We start from the raw sequence: 23457 nt of genomic DNA, 5'->3' as shown, positions 1-23457 counted from the left end.
TGTGTCTGTGTGTGTGCGCGCGCGAGTGTGTACCTGTCCTTTTTTCCCCCTAAGGTAAGTCTTTCCGCTCCCGGGATAGGAATGACTGCTTACCCTCTCCCTTAAAACCCACATACTTTCGTCTTTCCCTCTCCTTCCCTCTTTCCTGATGAAGCAACCGTTTGTTACGAAAGCTTGAATTTTGTGTGTATGTTTGTGTGTCTATCGGCCTGCCAGCGCTTTTGTTTGGTAAGTCTCATCATCTTTGTTTTTAGATATAAATTATTTAACAGTTACATTGCAGGCCCATACACATTCCCTGATACACTTACACATGGAATAACTTAACTGAAACCTAAAGATCAAGCAGACACAGCAAACCCAGCAAAATATCGCCCCATAACATGCCTACCAACAATATACAAAATATTAACTTCAGTCATTACACAGAAATTAATGACACATACAACACAGAATAAAATTATAAATGAAGAACAAAAAGGCTGTTGCAAAGGAGCACGAGGATGTAAAGAGCAACTGATAATAGATGCAGAGGTGACATATCAAGCTAAAACTAAACAAAGGTCGCTGCACTACGCATACATTGATTACCAAAAAGCTTTTGATAGTGTACCCCACTCATGGTTACTACAAATATTGGAAATATACAAAGTAGATCCTTATTGATACAGTTCCTAAACATAGTAATGAAAAATTGGAAAACCACACTTAATATCCAAACAAATTCAAATAATATCACATCACAGCCAATACAGATTAAGCGTGGAGTATACCAAGGAGACTCATTAAGTCCTTTCTGGTTCTGCCTTGCTCTGAACCCACTATCCAACATGCTAAATAATACAAATTATGGATACAATATTACTGGAACATACCCACACAAAATCACACATTTGCTATACATGCATGATCTAAAACTACTGGCAGCAACAAATCAACAACTCAACCAATTACTAAAGATAACAGAAGTATTCAGCAATGATATAAATATGGCTTTTGGAACAGACAAATGTAAGAAAAATAGCATTGTCAAGGGAAAACACACTGAACAAGAAGATTACATATTGGATAACTACAGCGACTGCATAGAAGCGATGGAAAAAACAGATGCCTATAAATATCTAGCATACAGACAAAAAATAGGAATAGATAATACAAATATTAAAGAAGAACTAAAAGGAAAATATAGACAAAGACTAACAAAAATACTGAAAACAGAATTGACAGCAAGAAACAAGACAAAAGCTATAAATACTTATGCTACACCAATATTGATCTACTCATTTGGAGTAGTGAAATGGAGTAACACAGACCTAGAAGCACTCAATACACTTACACGATCACAATGCCACAAATATAGAATACATCACATACATTCTGCAACAGAAAGATTCACATTAAGCAGAAAGGAAGGAGGAAGGGGATTTATCGATATAAAAAACCTACATTATGGACAGGTAGAAAATTTAAGAAAATTCTTTCTAGAATGAGCAGAAACTAGCAAAATACACAAAGCAATCACTCATATAAATACATCGGCTACACCACTGCAATTTCATAACCACTTCTACAACCCTTTAGATCACATAACATCAACAGATATGAAGAAAGTAAATTGGAAAAAGAAAACACTACATGGCAAGCACCCATATCATCTAACACAGCCACACATCGATCAAGACGCATCCAACACATGGCTAAGAAAAGGCAATATATACAGTGAGATGGAAGGATTCATGATTGCAATACAGGATCAAACAATAAACACCAGATATTACAGCAAGCATATTATTAAAGATCCCAATACCACAACAGGCAAATGCAGACTTTGCAAACAACAAATAGAAACAGTAGATCACATCACAAGCGGATGTACAATACTAGCAAATACAGAATACCCCAGAAGACATGACAATGTAGCAAAATAATACATCAACAGCTTACCTTACAACATAAACTTTTAAAACAACACGTTCCCACGTACAAGTATGCACCACAAAATGTACTAGAGAATGATGAATACAAATTATACTGGAACAGAACCATCATAACAGATAAAACAATACCACATAACAAACCTGACATCATACTCACCAATAAAAAGAAGAAATTAACACAACTAATCGAAATATACATACCGAATACAACAAAGATACAAAAGAAAACAGGAGAAAAAATTGAAAAATACATCCAACTGGCTGAGGAAGTCAAGGACATGTGGCATCAGGATAAAGTTGACATTATACCAATTGTACTATCAATTACAGGAGTCATACCACACAATATCCACCAGTACATCAATGCAATACAGCTGCATCCAAACTTATATATACAACTAAGAAATCGGTAATTATTGATACATGTTCAATTACCCGAAAGTTCCTAAATGCAATATAACATATACCATACAGTTAAAAGGAAGTCACGCTTGATCAAGGTCCGCATCACTTTCCATTTTTGACCAGACATAACATCTGAGAAAAGAAAGAAATAATAATAATAATAATAATAATAACAGCTTGTTTAAATCAGCATTTAGTACTCTGCTTTACTTCCAAATACTGCAGTTTAAAGACATATAGCATTTGAGAAGCATTTGTATGTGTGTTATGGAATTGATTGAAGAGCTATAATAATAACAAAGTTGCTCAACTTTGACATCAGCACTTACAAAATCAGAGGGTGCATTCACCAGTGATAGTATTTCACTTAGCACTGTGATTGTGAACACAAGCTTGCAGACTATAGCTATGTGAGAATATAACTTAAAAGAATACAACCATTTCTGTCTATGTCTCTGGGACATCAGGCTTTCTTTAATTTTTTCTTAGTGCATCGGGAGGTGGACCTTTCCCATTCTGCCTTGACTTACTCAACCTCCTATAGTTTGACAGTCCTGCCTGAGGACACTTGAACTGTGCCAGATTTTTTATAGATGGCAGATCAAGTCTGCCTACGAATGAGCTCAGATGTCCCCCGTGGTTGGTCAGCTTATGAGCCCGTCCATGAGGCCAAAAACTGAGAAGTCTCCTGTGTTTAACATATCATGAAATTTTCTATGATTCCTTGCCAGTTTTGGAACTGTAGTTTTCATACTACTTTATTCTTTGAAAGTTAGTTGAAAAAATTGAAAATTTGTCTATGGAAAAGCATAAATACTTTTACTGAAATGTTTTTGGATTTGTGCCTGTCGTGAGGAAGGTCTGCATACTGATGGGATGATCTTTCTCTTGGGAGAGCTCATTCAAATTGTACACATTGTGGAAGATTTCCACATGGAGTGAAGTTCTATGATCTCTCAGGTTTGGTCAATGTGATTGGTTATCGCTGTGTTTTCAAATGTTCAGCCAAGTAGTTGATTCCATTTTATACTCATAATATCGATGACTGACCCAGCTGTCTTTTTTTAGGCACTAGGAACTGTGTTCTCAGTGCAGCACAATACATTCATTGTGGACCTGCATATCACTTACAAAGGCACCCGTATTTAGATCCAACATCTTCCAGAAAGAGAGTAACAATCAAAGACTGTGGGAGGATAGGGAAACCGTAGTTCTGCCAGCTGTCAAGGGTAGTTCTGTGGTCCTAATATCACATGTGGTCTACAAAAACATGATTTATTATCTTTTGAAAGATGTTGCCTACATATACATAGCAGTCAGTCCTAAGAATAAAACCGAGAAAAAGATATTACCGTAACTCTTTAATGAGTCAGGCTTCCTATGTAACACAATTAAGGATCTTAGAACAAGAGTAAATGTGTGATCATGACTACATGATCTTTGTAACACACACAAGGAAGGGATTCCTCCAAGATCCATGGTTATAATGTAATTGGATACATAAAAAATCTACTCACCAAGTGGCAGCAAGAGAACAGGTATGCATAAATCTCGTCTGATGCAGACCCCAACAATTAGTCTTTCCTTCTCATCCCATCAGGTAATTCTCCCCTGACCCAAGACTCTGGGCAAATTTTCTGAACTCTATCATTTTCTTAAACCTCACCAGTCCTTCACCCCTCTTCCTTCCTCTTCAACCCTTTTGCCAGATGAAGGAGCCACTGAAAGCTTGCAAATTCTAATATCTTTTATATGTGTGTTCGCCTGCCGCCGCTTGGTGAGTAGATTTTTTATCTGTCCAGTTACATTATATTTTCAGAGATTGATTATTTTGGTTGATACGATCCATAATTAGTAGTATTTCAATGAAAAAAATCAGTTTTTGGTAATATAATGTAATTGGATAGATAAAAAAATCTACTCACCAAGTGGCAGATGGAGAACACACCAAAGAAAGGTATTACATATGCAGGCTTTCAAGCCAGTGTATTCTTCTAGCAGAAATGTTGAAGGGAAGGAAGAGGGGTGAAGAAAAAGGACTGGTGAGGTTTAGGAAAAGAGTTACTGTTCAGAAAACTCACCAGAACCGTGGGTCAGGGAGACTTACCTAATGGGATGAGAAGGAAAGACTGGTTGTTGGAGACTGCACCAGAAGATATTTCAAAACCTGAGAGCTTAAAGGTGGAAGATTGGGTAATACGCACCGCAGAGATTACTGCTAAAGTGTCCTGCATGAGTTAATAAGAGCTAAAAGCTAAGCGCATCATATGTGATAGAGGTGGGAGGGGTATGGTGAAACATAGAGAGGTCAGAAAATGAAAGATGTATAAAATGGAGTGAAGAAAGGAATGATTACTGTGAAGAAATGCTGAGACCTGAAAAATTAGAAAGAATTAGCATACATGGGTGGCGAGAACCAACATCATATTGTAGCTCCTACCAGCTGTGGAGCTCTGAGGAACTTGCATCTGGGGGAAGAATGCAGATGGCACATGTAGTGAAACAGGCACCAAGGTCACGACCGTCATGATGTAGTGCATGCTCTGTAACAGGATATTGCATGTTGCCGCACCCTATACCCATCCCCATTCATCCTAACTGATAACTTGGTAGTAGTCATGCCAATGTAAAAGGCTGAACAGTGTTTGTATAACACCAGTCGTTTTCTTCAACCCCTTCCTTCCCCTTCAGTCCTTCTGCCAAAGGAAAGAGCCTCTGAGTCCAGAAGCTTGTGAACATAACACCTTTTGTATGTGTGTTCTCTGGCTGCTGCATGGTGAGTAGATTTTTTTTGTCCACACGCTTACATCGTAGTTAGTAATATTGGCACACCTACATGCAAAATACATACTCTCAGCAATTATGTGGGGAAGTGCAAACACCACATGTGCAACTCCACTTACTTTTTACACTGCCTTGGTCAATTTTTGCTAAAGGAAAAGGGTATTATGGTCAGTTTTAATGTGGTTACCTCTTAAACTTGAGTCTCAGTTTTTGAATCCTTGGAACTGATTGCAAAAGTTCAATGATTGTTTCACTCTTTAGACCTTTTTTCATGTCATGTATTTCTTGTTTGATGTAAAGTATTAGGAACAAACTGATGACATGGCAATTGCTTGTTGTGACACATCTATACATGGAACACTTTGAACCAAGTGCACTAGAGTTCAGCAGCTTCAAACCAATGTGTTTCTATCGACATTTACACATCAAATTTGTGGTGTGGCCTCGTAGAACAAAAAACTTGAGAGGTTTATAGAACTTTTCTTATATAAAATTCGTGAAGGAACTTGAACAAGAGGGCCGTCCACCTTTCTTCAGTGATAGATTTGATTGGTCATTGTCAGAATCAACAACACTTGTGGAAGCGGTTAGGAGTGGAAAAAAAAGGTCATGTTTCGTTTATTTGCCTTATGCAGACCCAATCTCTGTGACAACTGCTAGACATTACGGAGTGTAGACTTTCTTTGAGTGATTCTGAAACAGTCAGGGCAGAATTGGGTGGCTGGTAAATGCATCTGATAATCAACATTACTTCACTTAGACCTGTTACATACATCCAGATAACCCCACAGTCAGACTCAGTTTCAACCTCAATACACACAATATTTCTGTTGACAGCAGTGACACTTCCCCTCCTATTGCAACTAACCTCTCTTTGTGATATATGGTCCATGCCTTGCTAAGTATTTTGGAACTTTCCAATTTCTGTTTCAGCCGTCTCTCGGTTTTTAGAATAATTTGAGCTCAACAACTTTCCTGGAGGGCCGTAAAGCCAGGAACTTTGTACACAGTCTGATTTCACTCTCTGTGTGTTGACTGGTGAGTGTTCATCACAGGACCTCAAACTGCACTCGGCTTGAAACCAAAGGGCCCTGAGCAACTCTGGGTACGATATAGCAAATTGTGAACTCTGCTTGCTCCTCCTGTGGAAGGCCAGCAGTCTTCCCTTCTTTTGCCAGTCACCTGTATGAGATGAGGATGACCTCAGAACCCAAACGACAGACATTATTCGTGACAACATAAGAGAAAACTTGCAGACGACTGCAAGATGCACCCTCAGTAGCCACAGGCAGGACCATGTCCACATCTCAGATGATGCCTCCCAGCAGACTTACCGAGCACACATTGGATTTCTTTCGAGACCTGGATGTTATGTCCCTAAGGGGCTCCATAATGCATCTAACATTGGAGCTTCTAATAACTAGCATTCCTTTGTCCCTGCTTGCCTGCACAGACCCTTCTGAAGGAGTGGCCTCTATGCCCATTCATTTGAAATAAATGATGTTCATTTGTTGTCTAAGCAGGATGCTAACAACTGCGTAACTGTTCTTTCCAGCATCAAAACTGTCCTAGCCTTCTTGATTGATTTATGAATTTTAATAACCACCATCACTGTGATGTCATGATAACTAATCCCAGTCTCTCTACTGACACTGTTGATAAGGTCAGATCAGTTTGCAACTACAAGGTAGCTGATGACCTCATCCCAATTGGGGCATTACATTATATTCTTCATTCTGTTTTGATCTCTTGCAATTTGAAGGAAAATCCTATTGGGTACCAATACAAAAATGGCAGAAATGACTTAGCAAATTCACCAGCAGAAAATGCATGTATGTCAAACTATGGCTTTGAATATGAATGTCTGTATGTGGAAAATAATTACATAACCCAGTCAAGTAAAACACCGTGATCAAAGGAAATATATTTTCAGTCATGCAGATTCAAGGAAGTAGCATTAACCGGGTTTTGCATATGACGTTGCCCAATATCACTGGGCTCTGTCTCTTGCTGGGGATAACCTGTGATATGAGTTGGCTGTGCTGTGATATTATTAGCGTCACCCATATTATGAAATTGTGATTTGTATTCTGACAGCAGATGAATGCTGTGGCCCAGTGATTTGCCTTCTGTTAAGACAAAAAAATTGTGTTTTTTCTGAATGACTAGCCATACTGTTTCAAAGTTGATAGTAGTGTGTGTCAGGTGTTTGGTACATCCCTTCAGTGCTCAGATAGATATGGTGTTTGTCTTCTTGATTTATGCCTTTTATTAATTAATCATTATTACTTTTTACATATATTTGATACAAGAATTATTTCAAATGAAATCTTGATGAATGGATAGAGATATGGATTACAAGTGGTTAGATAATTAGTCAAGGAATGTAACATGACATTTGATAAAGTCAACAAGAATTTTGTGTTGGTTATGATCTAAGATCACTGACCAAGTGCTAGGTGAGACTTTAATGCTGTTTTTCAGACAAATGTTCGAATCACAAAGGAAGTAAAAAAAATTACTCCTTGCTGTTGAACTAAGAGTTGTAAAGAATGTAGAAAGTTGTGTAACTATCATTCTCATTTGTTCCGAATCTCATCTGATCGCAGGAAACAAAGAAAAAGTTTATTATTGTTGGACCATAAATTAAGAAAGACTAAATGTATTATCTGTTGCAGGAGGAAGGAAGAACTGGATGGCAGAAATAATCTGGATGAGGGTAAAATGGAAAATGCAGTTGCAGCCTCTGTAATAAAACAAATAAACAGAATTTTACTGGCAAATTTATCACCTTTTATTCCACATCTTCTAACAGCTCAGGTGAATCTCGGCAACTATTTTGTCATTCGCCCACAATCCCATGTTTTGTGTTCGTGTGTTCGTGTGTGCGTGCGTGTGCATGTGCATGCATATGTGTGTGTGTGTGTGTGTGTGTGTGTGTGTGTGTGTGTGTGTGTGTGTGGGCTCATGTGCGTGCGTGCACGTATGTGTACGTGTGCATGTTTTGTTATGTTTCCTGAAAAACTAGTTCAATGCAGCCACCTTCATCAGGGAGGCAGCACTGATCCCCCCTGCAGCGTTTGAGGTGGAGAGGCGGGAAAGACTCTCTCACTTTTAGGTTGCTCATTCTATGTAGACAGAAGTGCAGCACCCCCTTGCTTAAAAAGAAGGGGTGAGGGGGCGGGTTCTCCTTCCATGGAAAAGTGACAGCGAAACAAATTTGAATGCAATAGCTCCTGTCTTCCTTTTTGTGAACATATCATCTTGGGACTATTTTACTAAGTTTGTGGACATTCTCATCCTAAGGCCCTTTTCCTTGGTAACATGTCAGTTAGTTCAGAATTGTGGGAAAACTACTTTTGTGGGGGAAATTTGCGTATCAGAATTACCAGCTCATTAATTATACGTGCAATCAGCCTGTGATTGTGGTTATTTGGTATGTAATCTCTTCTACAATTTGAATTTGTGCTTGGATTTAATATTAATTAAATATTTTGTAACTCCTCTGTAGAAAAGCTGGGTAAAATGGTCGTTGTAAGCTATCCACATGTGTGAGAGCCAGAAAAGCCTCTTCTTAAAGGGAGGTATTGAATCAAATTGGGAGGGGGGTGGAGGAAGGAATTTATTGCCCAACTTGACTAAAACAATAAATAGGTTGATGGTACATATCCTGAGGCAACAAGGAGTCATCGATTTTGTAATAGTGGAAGGAGAGAGAGAGAGAGAGAGAGAGAGAGAGAGAGAGAGAGAGAGAGAGAGAGAGAGAAGTGTGTGTGTGTGTGTGTGTGTGTGTGTGTGTGGGCGCGGGCGCGGGCGCGCGCGGGCGGGCGGGCGGGCGGGCGGCCGCGCGCGCGGGCGGGCGGGCGGGCGGGCGCGCGCGCGCGCACTAATGTGCATGGGGGCCAGAGAACAATGCTTGACTACAGGAAACAGATTCAAATGGATGAAGCAATTATGCAGATACGAAGAGGCTTGCACAGTATAGATGTATGTGGAGAGCTGCATCAAACCAGTCATTGGACTGTAGACCTCAACAACAACAGCAGGAATTGCTAACCTTATTCCACAATCGTCAGTGTCAGCCTCTGCTGCTGGATGAAGGTATATTACAACACTAAGATGTTGTGGCTAAGTAAACCACTCATGATTGAGAAATTAGTCATTGTAAAATCCCCACTACCAATGTCCCTTGAAGAGCTAGAGCTTCAGCAGTGAACTGTAGAAGAAAAAATGGCTGGAGTCTTCCAGAATTGGGGAAAGAGCTTACACGAAATATATCCATTACATCCACACAACACTGCTATTACAGTTGCTAGTATTCAAGAGGCTTCAGAACCACCATTGCATGATTAGCTTCGGTCATGGCTGAATTGAGAAATATATGCATTACATTGAACTTACGTAATCTACTGTTAGATCTGCTGATACTTCAGTATGAGCCAGCTTCAATAATGTTGTTATGCAAAAGAAGTAAAAGGTATATACTTATTCATGTTTCTAGTGATCTTGGACCTCCACCTATATTATAGACTTGTCAATGAAGCATTACATTGTAGTGAATTTGGTAACAAGTTGTAAACTACTTAACTGATTGCAGTATGTCATTACTTATCAGTGAAATAGTGCTGGCTATATAAGATTTCTTACATGAGATTTAAAGAGAACTCTGAAGCAGTCTCAAGCAGTATAGGCTCACAGGCGCAACGAAAACAAATTACTACTGAAGGCAGCGTGCGCATGCAACCCGCCCCCCCCCCCCCCACCCTCCCCACACACACACACCTAAATGCGCCCGGCTGCAGCCATAGTGACACTGATTGTTTCGAAGTAGTTGCTTAGGTAGACGAATGTGGAGGGAAATCTTTCTTGCCAGCACAAGGTCCTCTGAACAATGTAGATGGGAATGATCCTTCCAGCATCTCTTCTGTCCTTATAGTCCCCTTCCCACGTTAAAATGCTTTAATGTTGTTGTTGTTGTGGTCTTCAGTCCTGAGACTGGTTTGATGCAGCTCTCCATGCTACTCTATCCTGTGCAAGCTTCTTCATCTCCCAGTACCTACTGCAACCTACATCCTTCTGAATCTGCATAGTGTATTCATCTCTTGGTCTCCCTCTACGATTTTTACTAAATTGGTGTTCCCTTGATGCCTCAGAACATGTCCTACCAACCGATCCCTTCTTCTAGTCAAGTTGTGCCATGAACACCTCCCCAATTCTATTCAATACCGCCTCATTAGTTATGTGATCTACCCATCTAATCTTCAGCATTCTTCTGTAGCACCACATTTCAAAAGCTTCTATTCTCTTCTTGTCCAAATTATTTATTGTCCATGTTTCACTTCCATACATGGCTAAAGACCATACAAATACTTTCAGAAATGACTTCCTGACACTTAAATCTATACTCGAAGTTAACAAATTTCTCTCCTTCAGAAATGCTTTCCTTGCCATTGCCAGTCTACATTTTATATCCTCTCTACTTAGACCATCATCAGTTATGTTGCTCCACAAATAGCAAAACTCCTTTACTACTTTAAGTGTCTCATTTCCTAATCTAATTCCCTCAGCATCACCCGACTTAATTCGACTACATTCCATTATCCTCGTTTTGTTTTTGTTGAGGTTCATCTTGTATTCTCCTTTCAAGATACTGTCCATTCCATTCAACTGCTCTTCCAAGTCCTTTACTGTCTCTGACAGGATAAAGGTTTTCAGCATATCATGAGTACAGTTGGTGACCCACTCTATATTTTAGCTTGAAACAGTAATGCAGTGAAAAGTGTGTTGGTGCCTTGTTTTGCACTAAAAAAAAAAAAAAAAAAAGGTACCTGGAAAAGTTACAAAATTTCCATTGCCATCATAATACTCAAAACAAACAACAGATGATTACTAGTTCACCCTGTAAATGTATTGCAGCTATCTGATGGGAAAAAAATGATTAAAATTGGTAATGGCAAGAAACAGTTAAATGTTTTTAAAAGATGTCATCAAATTAGTGGTTGGTAATTTCAAAACATGTGTTATCATGCAATCGTCATAACCTCAAAATGTTATCTACGGACAAAATAGCTTTTTGCTTTATTTCACTCTTATTGGTTTTGAATGTTTTTATTCACCAGGTGCACATTTTTACAGTTAATGATGAAACAAAATAAAACTGTAAACAAAGCAACAGCAAATTATTTTATAGTTTGATTTGGTATTGGTATCATTTGTGAAAATATGTGCATTTTCTGACAAGGGAAATGAAAGAGCATGAAACTGGTAAACGATAATAAAATAAATTTCAAAACCTAACAGGTAACTGTTGCTTTAACTCTTTCCTAAAGACAATGTTTTACATTCCCCAAGTTAAAAAATCTTTTCACATTTAAACTGTCACTACTTATACAGGGTGTTTATAAAATGAGTGTAAATAAAAATGTGAGGGCTGGTAGACTGGGTCAATCAAACAACTTTCACATAACAACCCATGGCCATATACCTTAGTAAGAGCAGACATTGCCTGCAGAGGGAGTGACTGTTAAAAATAAGTTTTAGAAAACAGCCACAAGTAGCACTGTATTTTTCATTACCTGTTTCGCTCTTCAAATGAACAAGAGCATCATCAGAATATACAGTTTAAAGTTGGCTGACAGCATTGAATATTGCATTTAAAGTTGGCAGACAGCTCTAAAGGTTAAACTGGCTGTACTGTAATACTTAAACTTACGTTTAAAGTACAGTAGTTAATGATGAAATTGACAGCACCAAAGATGAAATTGGAAGGAGCACTTTCTTTGGGAGGAAAGGGCGACATGCACTGCACTTATGCGTCAGCGGGTGGGAATGCTCTTACTGCTCAATGGTTATATATTCAGTGGTTTCTAAATCCTCGGGTGCCAGAAGCATGCATTTTCACTGTCATCCACAGACCCCTAGGAGAGTCTGGTGCACTTGAGGTGAGTTGTCCACTGACAGGGTATTGGAATGGTGCTGTTGCATTTATGCCATACATTGAAACTCGACACATTTGTTTTGTGATACAGGTGCAAAGGCCGGTTTTACGCAGTCACCAACGCACACTGTGTACACCAGAGCTCAAAGAGGATGCATTAGCAGTACTGCAAAACGTGCCCTCAACAAACTCACAGAGTGTTGCTCGAGAAATGGGTGTAAGCCATTCCATGGTCTGTTTCACTCTTACTGCCTTCAGAAAGCTCAGACCCTTAATCCAGAAGATGTTAGACATCGCTTTGACTTCTGACAGTGATTTGTGCAAGAGTGTGCCATTCAACCTGAATTCCCATACTTTGTACTTTTTACAGATGAGGCATCCTTTACAAACACGGGTTTGGGAAAATCCTCATACTGCTTTTGTTTGAGGTCACCAAGAGTGCTTTGCTATCAGCGTTTGGACAGGTTTGGTAGGCAATAATCTGATTGGTCTTTATATGCTCTCCAGATGACTGAACACAGACAGGTACTTAAACTTCGTAAGGGAAACACTGCCAGAGCTTTTGGAACGTGTCCCACTCAACATGCCATAGTGCATGTGGTATCAACATGACTGTACATCTGTGTACTTCCCGCATGTGGTGCGAAATCATTTGGATGAGACCTTTGGTGAGAACTGGATAGGGCATGGCTCCACATTTCCCTGACTTGATGCCCCTTGATTTTTTTCACCTGGGGCACCTGAAATCTGTTGTTTACGAAATACCTATCGAGATGGATGAAGACACTGATAGGATGAATTATGGCAGCCTCTGATGCAGTCTCCACTTTATCAGGGGTGTTCGAAAGGGTGCAATGGTCAGTTGGGCACTGGTGCACAGCATGAATTCAAGAATAAGGGTGTAATTTTGAGCAGTTTTCGTAACTGTTTGCAAATAAAGGTCATGAAACGTAAACACTACCTCTCTTTTACCTTCATGTCACAAAGAAATTGAAAATGTTGTCCGGCAGACATGCTACAATGTCAGCTTGGATTTTGGGTTGTATGTGTACCTTCTAGACAGTGCTCAATGCTGTTAAGTGATGCCTACTGCCAAATGCTAAGGGATGCAGATGTAGTTTGCTATGTGACAGTTGTTTGTTATGACCCACTCTACTAACCCTCTCATTTATTACATTCATTTTAGAAACACTCTGTATATAGACTGTGAGATTAGAGGATTATTTTTTACAATGAAAAGCTTTTTTTAGAAGACTAACAGTGGTTTCAAAACCACATCCAGATTGTTTTTGATAATTTGTAGGAGAAAGGCTTATATTATACATTTTTTGTAATTCCCAGTTTACTATTTTATGTTTGTGTACAGTTTATTAATTATCTGACTGGAATGCACTCCAAACTTTTGACAGGAATCCAAAGCCTGAGTGGAATAATTTTCATATATTGTTTCACAATGTGTATATCAAAGCTCATTTGTAACTGACTTTAATTATTAGTTACATTTCTCATATAAATGCAAGTGATCAGGGCTATGTTTAAAGATTTCCATCGTCCTCAAAAATCCTATTAAAGATCAGCTATATGTACTCGTAACTGCAGTTGTAACATAGTGATATACTATACCACAGTTAAATTGAAAAAAGTTTATTTGAGATTAATGCTTTTATTTTAAATGAAAATGTAATCTTGTTTCAGACAGAACTTCCTGTGGCTACTATAGAGACTCAAATGTTTCAGGTTGACTTTGAACCTCGTGTAGAAGCATTTTGGTTCGTTGGAGGAATGGAACCAAGTAGACGACAACGTAAAGGAAGAGAAGGCATGAAATTTCTTACTAAGGAAGATGTGGAAAGGCCAGCTGATAGGCCGATACAGTATTTTGGCTCACCAGTGCTACAACTGAGGCATGAACTTCCATTGCCAGTCGTCAATACTGAGAGGCTGCAACCAGAAGGAGTCTCATCTATAGAACATTTTCAGTTTGATCCTAGAGTCTTAGGTTATGGCTTCACCCATCAGAATGGTACTACTATACCAGGTAAGTGACATATCAGTACCTTTTGGTGGAATTTATATTACTGAAACATATGGAGAGAAAATAAGCTTTAATAGGATTACTCATATGTTTCTTCTACATTGGAAATTCTCACCTTTTTTGTGCCATTGCTTGCAGCTCATGGTAAGTGTAACAATTAAAATAATTGTCATAAGAAATCAAACTGTATTTGTAGTGGGAAAATTAGACAAAAATTATCATTCATGTGAAATTTTTTGTGCAGTGGTTTTTCCATAGGTGGCTGACATACATCAATAACTCGCCAAACTGTAAGTGAAACTGCTCTTTACATGGAAGGTGGAAACCACTCCACAAAGAGTGTGTGGTGCCAAAGTCAGTGCTCTCAAGACACAACTTAAAAGATATGAGAGTGCAGAAGTTGTACTTAGTAACCAGTGTAGTCTGTGAACATTATTCTGACTGGGAAGAAATCACATATGGTGTTCCACAAGAGTCAGTTTCTGGTCCACTGTCGTTCCTCATGTGTAAAACGATCTTCTATATAATATACAACAAGCAGAATTAGTTATTTTTGCAGATGACAGTAGTATTGTAATCAATGCAAGCATACATGCGGAAACAGAAGAAACAATAAACAATGTTCTTAAAAGTATAATTGAATGGTTTCCTGTGAATGCTCTCTCTCTCTCTCTCTCTCTCTCTCTCTCTCTCTCTCTCTCTCTCTCTCTCTCTCTCACTCACTCTCTCAGTTGTAAAAAGACACAACATATTCAATTCAGTGTAACACATGGTGAGGAAATAATAAATGGGGCAGAAACTTCAAAAGCCTTCGGTGTTCATGTAGATGAGAATTTAAACTGGAAAAAGCACATTTTGAAACTCCTAAAACAACTTAGTTCACCCATGTCGGGACTTAAAATCATTGCAAATCTTGAGAGACAAATCAGTAAGTTGACATATTTTTCATATTTGCATTCAGTAATGTCATATGGGATAATGTTCTTCATTGCTCAAAAACATACTGTAAGAGAAATATGTGATGCACACCCATGACCATGTTGTAGAAATCTGTTTAAGAAGTTGGGCATTCTGTTTGCTGTTCACAGTATAATTTTTCCCTAACAAAGTTTGTTGTAAATAATCCATTGCAGTTCAAAAGGAACATTGATGTATGTAATTACCATATCAGAAGCAAAAATCCATATTAAGGGTATCTTAAGCATAGAAAGGGGTGAAGAATGCTGCAACAAAAATTTTTGATCATTTATGAAGTGATATAAAATATCTGACAGCTAGCAAAGTAAAATTTGAAAAGAAACCAAAAAAAACTCTCCTTGGCAACTCCTGCTGTTCTGTAGAAGAATTTTTATTATTGTAATGGTGTAAAAAGATGGTGAGTGGGAATTAGTAACTCACATTTGTAGATACTTAAAAAAAAGCTCTTTATAAATGCTCTGCATGTAGCCATATTTAAAAATTAAGTTGTGGTCTTAAGTTGTGTATGTAAAATGACTAATTCCACATCGATATGATTTATCTAGTGGATGATCCATGGAACATGAAACTAACTACAGTCTATTCAGAATGACAAAGAATTTACCATGTCAGTCTCTTGTGCCAAAATTTATAGGATCAAAGACAATCATTCCTTCTTTTTTTTATTTTTGAAGTGAAAGCCTCCTGTAACTCTTGCTACAGAAGATTACAGCACATGTAAAATGAAAGTTGATTAACAGCTGCATACGTCCCTCCAATTAAATGAATCTAAAGGAATGTGGAACAAGTCAGGGTATCATTAACATGAGACAAACGAACCATATTAACTTCATTTCTGCACTACCTTAACAACATACTTTCACTGTAGTGCTAAACAGTGTTTGTGCTTATGTTAGCTAAATGTAACGTACTAAAGTATATGGACAATTACTACTCTGAAAAAAAGATGCTACTTCCCTAACCACATTAAATAGCCACTGTGTATTTCTTATTGGTAAATTGATTTGTACTTGATTACAGCAATATTTCTTAGCGAAAATTGTTAGCTACATCTGAAAATACAGAATCCTGTTTAAAATATAGCACTACTTGTGATGTTGGTTTCAGCGAACACTGCTACATGCCCTGTAGCTAACAGAACTTTTAAATCCATTAAATGAGACAATCAGATGATTTATTACTGAAAGAGATGTATGCAAGATCTGCAGTTATCTACAAACACAACTAAACTCCCTAAGGTACCATTTATGAATAGTCCACAGGAAGAACAATTGATGGTAAGCCTCTGTGTGACCTCAAAACAGACTTATTTTATTGCCATGGTTTTCTCACAAAACGCACATTGATTGACTCTTCTGATAGCTTACACTCTTGAAATGTTAATGGTAAACCACACCGTGATGTACAGAATGCCTCTTTTAGTGCCTGTGGCTGGAGATCAGTGAGCTTCTTCCTAATACTTTTGAATTTACTAAATTAGCCTGTGATGAAATGTGCTGTTTTTCTTTGTATCTTGTGTATTTCCTCTGTCAATCCTATCTGTTATGGGTCTGGAACTAATAAGCAATTTCAAGGTTTGGTCAGATAAGGGTTCTGTAAGCTACATCCTTCATGAGTGGTCTACACTTCCTGAGAATTCTTCCAATGAATCTCAAGTCTTCCACGAGCCTCACTTGCAATTAGTTTTACGTGATTTTTCCACTATACATCACTTCGTACATGTATTCCCAGGTATTTAATGGGTGTGACTGCTTCCATTGATTGTTTGGCAATTGTCTAATCATACAATAATGGGTTTTCTGCCTACTTATGCATACTATACTATGTTTGATTATGTTTAGCTCAACTATTGATCCCTACACCAAGTGTCAATCTTCCTGCTTTACGCTACAATTTTCAAGTGTTGTGACATCTTTATATACAACAGCATCATATTTAAACTACTTTGTGGATCTTCTGCCATTATCTACTAAGTCATTTAAATTTATTGTCAAAAACACTGTTCCTATAATTCCCTTGGGGTATGATCAAAATTACTTTAATGTGGGAAGACTTCTCTGCTCTGAATGACATGCTGTGTTCTCTTTGCTAAAAGCTCTCCATTCCAGTAGCAAAACTTGTCTGATGTTTTGTATTCATGTATTTCATTCATTAAGACGGTGCAAAATTGTATTGAATGTCTTTGTCTTTTGGGGGGTCAAGCAAGATGGAGGTCTAACAGGGTTCATTGCCTGTGCCCATACAATATTTCAGCCAAACTGTTCTTGTCAACAGTGGTGAATGTTATTAACCGCACCTTATGCATTTCTGATATGAACATCCTGTCGTATCTGGAGGCCAGGTGGACGTCAGCAGTTGTTAGGTGTTCAGTGCTGTTAAGGCAACAGACCGAGAACTGTTGTGAGACACCAGTGTGTGAGGTATGGTTCATTGATGCCATTTTAAGAGAAGTTGAAGAGAGCGTCCACTGCAAGCAACCGTGTAGCTTTTATTAAAATCAACACACACGTTTGCATGTGGGTAGTCTGTGTTTGGCCATGGAAAGAAATGCTGTGGTGGGGCCGTCTGGTTCAGGAAGCAGTCATGACAGGAGTGGCATGCATGATCACTTATGGCATTGATTCTGGGCCAGTATATGTGTTGTCGAGCTAACACCTTCATGCATGTCATCACTCAGTGTGAAGCATGAAGTAACTGGAGGTTGCAAGACCAGAGTGGGGCAGAATAATGACTCAGATTTCAGTCATCTGAGACTAATTTTAAAACACCTTTTATTGCATGTAGCCTGTGCTAAACTGCAAAATAATTATAAAATGTTGGGTCGTTTTGTTTTTTTAACTGCTCCGACCTCTTTAACTGCACTACTCACAAAACTTTTCGCAGTACCAGGTTACAGGCTACCTCAGTCACTTTCAGTGGGATCTTGTTCAGTGTTAGTTTCAGATGCTGGGTGAGTGGAAATCAGATTGTTCTTGAGGGTCAAACTCAATATCGGGGCCAGTGAGAAATTGGGACAATGTGTTTTGAAGCGTTACCGTTGATGGTTGGTTGTGTGGTTACACTCTGTGTACAATCTGTCACAATGATCCCTGTATGTCAGCTTTACCTTGATAATGATTTCTCATTGCCATTAATTGCATTCGTGGTCCTGCTATGCAGTGTCACAGAACTGTCCCATTGGAATTGTTCATCTAGCAGTGAGTGCTGGAAGAGAGCTCCAATCTGTCCAAGCTACTAAATGATGTAAACAGTTTTTCATCAACTCTTCTGTTTTTTATGTGCAATGTTTTTCTTGTACAACTTTAATTGCAATCTTACTTCGTAGCTTATGACAGACTGCAGCATATGAGGTTTGTGAGAAAAGTAATGAGACTGATTACTTTCATCTACCAATTTCTTTTCCAAACAATGCTATTGTCCCCTTCAAAGTAGTTTCCTTTGTCAGCTATACTCCCAGTCTTTGTAGCAGCGCTGAAAGGCTTCAACTGGTAGGGCCTTTAACCTGTCTGTCATATTCATTTGAATGTTTTCCAGAATCCCAAAATGACATCATTTTAAGACATTTGTCAACTTCAGGAAAAGAAAAGAGTCACAAGGATTCAGATAAGATGAATTGGGTGCTGTGGAACAACAGGAATGTCTTTTAAGTCAAAAATTCTGTGATGGAAATGGCCCTGTGACATGGGGCATTGTCATGTTGCAGCATCCACTTGTCTGCAGTGTCTAGTTTCACTTGATTCATCCTTTTCTCGAGCCATTCAAGGAAATACTTGTAAAACATGCTGTTGACAGTTTGTCCTGGAGGATCAAATTCGTTATGTACGACACTCCAACTGTCAAAAAAAGCAAATGAGCATTGTTTTGATCTGTGATTTGCCCATTTGCCCACTCAAGGCTGTTGTGCCTTGTTGATGTCCAGTCTTGGCAGCTTTTACACTTCATCTGTATGTGTGTTGACACAGCTTCCCACAGTGGTATGTCCCAACACTTGCAAGCTACCTAAACTACTTTTTCAGTTAGAACAAACATCTTTTGTCAGCCTAAGAGGATAAAGGTGGAACATGTTATTCCAATGAATCCCTTTCCTCTTCCCTTAGGGAAGCCAAAGCAGCTGGGATGGCATCAGTCAAAAGCATCATACTCCGCTGTCCATCCTAGCCTCAGATCCTGTGTGGGTTGGTTTATGAAACAGTGAGTGGCCAAGACAAACATCTAACTTCCACTCAACTGGAATGTCCACCTTGGCCAATCAGTGTTTTGTAAATTGACCCACATAGACTGTTATCTCTATGGGGACAGTTCCTAACATCATGCCCAAAAGAGAGTTGTGTTGAACACTCTGATACACAGAGCTAAAAGCATACCAGATAAAATGGATATTGGCGACACGAAATCAATTCAGCTGTCTCCCAAAAATGCAAATCCAAATCCTCTGAAGCAACACAACAAGAAATTCCTTCCATTCTGTGGAGCAACATGAAGTAAAGTTGGGTTTAAATTAAATAGGCATGGGTTCAAAACTGGATTTTTGTTTTCCTAAGGAAATCAGAGAGAGATTGTGCCCTTCTATAGTATCATCATGACGTCAGAGGCCCAGGTGTTTACAATATTCCATACGAGTGTGGCAATTACTGTGGTTCGGTCTACTGAAATTATTTCTCAGAAATACTGAACATCAGCATCACTTGAAGTACAGGCGTCAAGAGATATCTGCTGTTGCTGAATACAGCCTGACAGTTAAGCACGAAGTCTTTTAAAGCACACACGAAGTCTATCCCATACTTCAAACTACTCAGATTCAATCATGAAAGAGGCTGTGAAAATCGGGAAGTGTATGAACAACTTTAATAAAGGTATGAAATTGGCAGTCATAAGTGTGATGTAATGGGCATTTGATGTTGAAATACTGTGTAGGAGTATGGTCCGTACATTACTTTAATACTTGTTTCATAGATCATGAGTACAATATTTCATAATGATGTGGAATGTAACCCAGAATAACGAAGATCGTCCTTTCTTCTAGTGTTGTAGCTATGCACTTTGCTATTATTTTTGAATTGAGATGTGTTGTTATAAAAGATTTCATAAGTGAATATATGTATTGCAAAGGTACTGTGAATATCCCGAGGTCCTTAAATAAATGTCTGCAAGGTGATCTTGGGCTCCAGCTGTTATTCTGATTACATACTTTTGTGCTATGAATATTTTTTCTCTTAATGATGAATTACCCCAAAATATTATGCCAAATGTAGGCAATGAATGAAAATAGGCACAGTAGACTAATTTACTGATATGTTTATCACCAAAATTTGCAATAACCCAAATAGCTTAAGTATATGAACATAACCATTCCAGCAGATCATCAATGTGTTTCCTCCAATTCAATTTCTCATCAGCGCACAAACCCAGAAATTTTGAATATTCAACCTTAGCAACAGACTTCTGTTCAAGGTCTATATTTATCAATGGTGTTATGCCATTTACTGTACACAGTTGTATATATTGTTTTTTCTCAAAATTTAGTAAGAGTCCATTTGCTGGTAACCACTTAAATAATTTTCTGAAAGACATTATTTACAACATCCTCAGCTAATTCTTGTTTGTTGGGTGTGATTACTATACTTGTATCATCAGCAAAAAGAACTAGCTTGGCATCTTCATGAATATAGAGTGCCAAGTCATTAATATAGTAAGAGAATAAGAACCCCAAGACTGGATCGCGTAGGACACCATTCTTGATACCTCCCTAGTTAGGACTACTCTGCTGATTTTTGCAGACTGTCTGTAATTGCAACCTTCTGCATTCTTCCAGTTAAATGTGAATTGAACTATTTGTGCACTGCTCCACTCATACTACAATACTTAAGTGTATCTAGAAGAATTTCATGATTCACGCAGTCACAAGCCTTTGAGAGATCACAAAACATCCCAGTGATGATCATTTATTCAGAGCATTTAATATTTGATCAGTGAAAGCATATACAGAATTTTATGTTGAAAAGTCTTTCTGAAAACCAAATTGACATTTTGTTAGTACTTCATTTTTACAAATATGTGAAGCTAACCTTGAATACATTACTTTTCAATAATTTTGGGTAAAGCTGTCAGAAGTGAGACTGGGCACTAGTTGTTAGCATCAGACCTATCCCCTTTTGTGCAATGGTTTAACAATAGCATATTTCATTCTATCTGGAAAAATGCCCTGTTTCATTGAGCTACTACATACGTGTCTGAGAATCATACTAATCTGTTGGTAACAAGCCTTTAATACTTTGTTGGAAATATCATCAATTCTATGTGCGTTTCTTCTTTTGAGTGAACTTACTTTTTTCCTAATTTCATTAGGAGACGTGGATTGAATTTCAATTTTGTCAAATTGCATAGGTATTGTCTCTTCCACATACAGTCTTGCATTTTATAATGAATAACTGGATCCTATTTTCCCTACAACATGCAAAAAATTATTATTAAAAATATTTTCTACTTCTGACTTTTTGCTAACAAACTTTTCATTGAGTTTGATAGAAATACAGGCTTCCTGTGCTCTGGGTTGGTTTCTGAGGGGAACTGTTTTCAAATATACTTACAAAGGTATCATGAAATAGGTTAAATTTTAAATTAACATCAGGATCCCTGTATACCTCATCTAGTCAAAATTGTTGCAAGCTTTCCCTAAAAAATTTTGTAGGACTGTTTTGCATTAACTGTGTGGAGATATGTCATATACCATAACTATCTGTTCATCAAGACAGACCATTCTTAACATGAAAAGTTTTTATTTGATTAACTTTATCTTGGTCTATAGAATCATTATCTATCAGTGGGCTGCTTTCCTGTACTACCCGAGTAGGAAAATCAAATATTATTTATTTCTTTACTTACAAGTGGCAAGGTCCTTATCAACCAAATGCCTGCTCTATAAGCCTCTTTCATTTCCTTCTGTTGAGTGCACTGTTTGTCCATTCAGTGTTCATGTTCATCCTAGTTGTGTCCTCCCGGATGTTATTTCTCCACCTACATCTGGAAGTTCCTCTTCCTCTTCTTCCACTAATTGTCCTTCCAAGTGCTGTTTTGTGTAGTCTGTTTTCTGTCAATGTTTCTGCCCAGTTCACCCTTCTCTTCTTTAGCACATCTACAATGTTACGGTGTTTGTATAGCTCTCTTGATTCTTCATTTTTTCTTACCCTCCAGTCTGTGTTATCTTCATCATATAGTGGGCCAAAAATTTTCCTTAGTATTTTTCTTTCAAATATTAACAGTTTTTCTACGTCTTTCTTCCTAAATTTTAATGCTTCACATCCATATGATGTTACCAGTATAATGGTCGACTAATACGAGCGGATTTTGAAGTTAGTACTAAGTGATCTTTTCTGTAAGATGTTAATAAAACTAAAGAGCATTTTGTTCACTGTTGATAGACAGGCATCTACTTCTATATCCATTCCGTTATTGTTACTAAACAGATTCCCTAAGTACTTGAAGCAGTCAACTGTTTTGCAAGTGCCTCCATCTGCAGCCGAAGGTGCATCATTTCGGCTTTTCTTACTTATGACCAGATATTCTGTCTTTTCTTCATTAACATGTAATCCTACTTTCTCAGCAATTTTGTAATAATTTTGCATAATTTTGATAATTATGTTTTTGAACTACTTATTAATGCTACATCATCTGTGTAAGCAAGTCTAGTAATGTTCATGAACAACTGATGTCAATTTGAAAGAACCAAGTAATACTTAAAGGTCACGCTTTCTAACACACTCTTTCAGAAAACCTACATTGAAATCCCCACAAACAATAATTGGCTTCTCTCTGACACATAGCACAACAAATAATCCAAGTTTTTCAAAAATAGCTGAAAATTTCCCAATAGAGACACACAGCTACATTGTGCTGGAAACAAAGGCTGTATGAGGGACATTTCATCATTGGCACCAGTGTACATTCTGGATGCAGTGGGTACTACAACATCAGTTACATATGTGAAATTTCATTATTTCCTCAACAGGTCATTTCATTCCTGACTATGACAGTGGCAGGAATTGTCACAAGCTCAGATTTTCACAGGGAGTTAACAAGAAAAGTGTACAAAGAACATTTACTGATTTAGAAACATGTCTTACTAGCTACTCTATCTACAACATATTTGTTTATATAGGTATTAAAGAATTGGCAATTCCTGTTACCTCAACTTAGCAGCAGTTTTACTGTCAGTTGGCTTCTGTTTCTATAACTGAATCAGGATGGTCCGAGCTGCTAGAGTTCGTGGTCATGTGTGCATGACGTGTGCTTGCATGTGTGAATGAATGGCGTGTGTTTATCTTTCTTTCAAGTTTTTCTGACAATGGACATGGTTGAAAGCTTATGTGTAAGTGACTTTTAAT

General features: G+C 38.1%; 1 protein-coding gene across 1 annotated transcript in view; it reads left to right on the top strand.

Annotated features, from left to right (window-relative positions):
- LOC124622412 (28S ribosomal protein S30, mitochondrial) overlaps positions 1 to 23457 on the top strand; it is an 81874-nt gene that overhangs the window by 43546 nt on the left and 14871 nt on the right. Inside the window, exons 2-3 of the mRNA XM_047148101.1 lie at positions 7805 to 7946; positions 13801 to 14101. Of these exons, the coding sequence (XP_047004057.1) occupies positions 7805 to 7946; positions 13801 to 14101 (443 nt within the window). The remainder of the gene's footprint in view (positions 1 to 7804; positions 7947 to 13800; positions 14102 to 23457) is intronic.

Source organism: Schistocerca americana, chromosome 7, assembly GCF_021461395.2.
Source record: "Schistocerca americana isolate TAMUIC-IGC-003095 chromosome 7, iqSchAmer2.1, whole genome shotgun sequence".
NCBI classification, from domain to species: Eukaryota; Metazoa; Arthropoda; class Insecta; order Orthoptera; family Acrididae; genus Schistocerca; species Schistocerca americana.
This window is presented reverse-complemented; position numbering and strand designations above follow the sequence as displayed.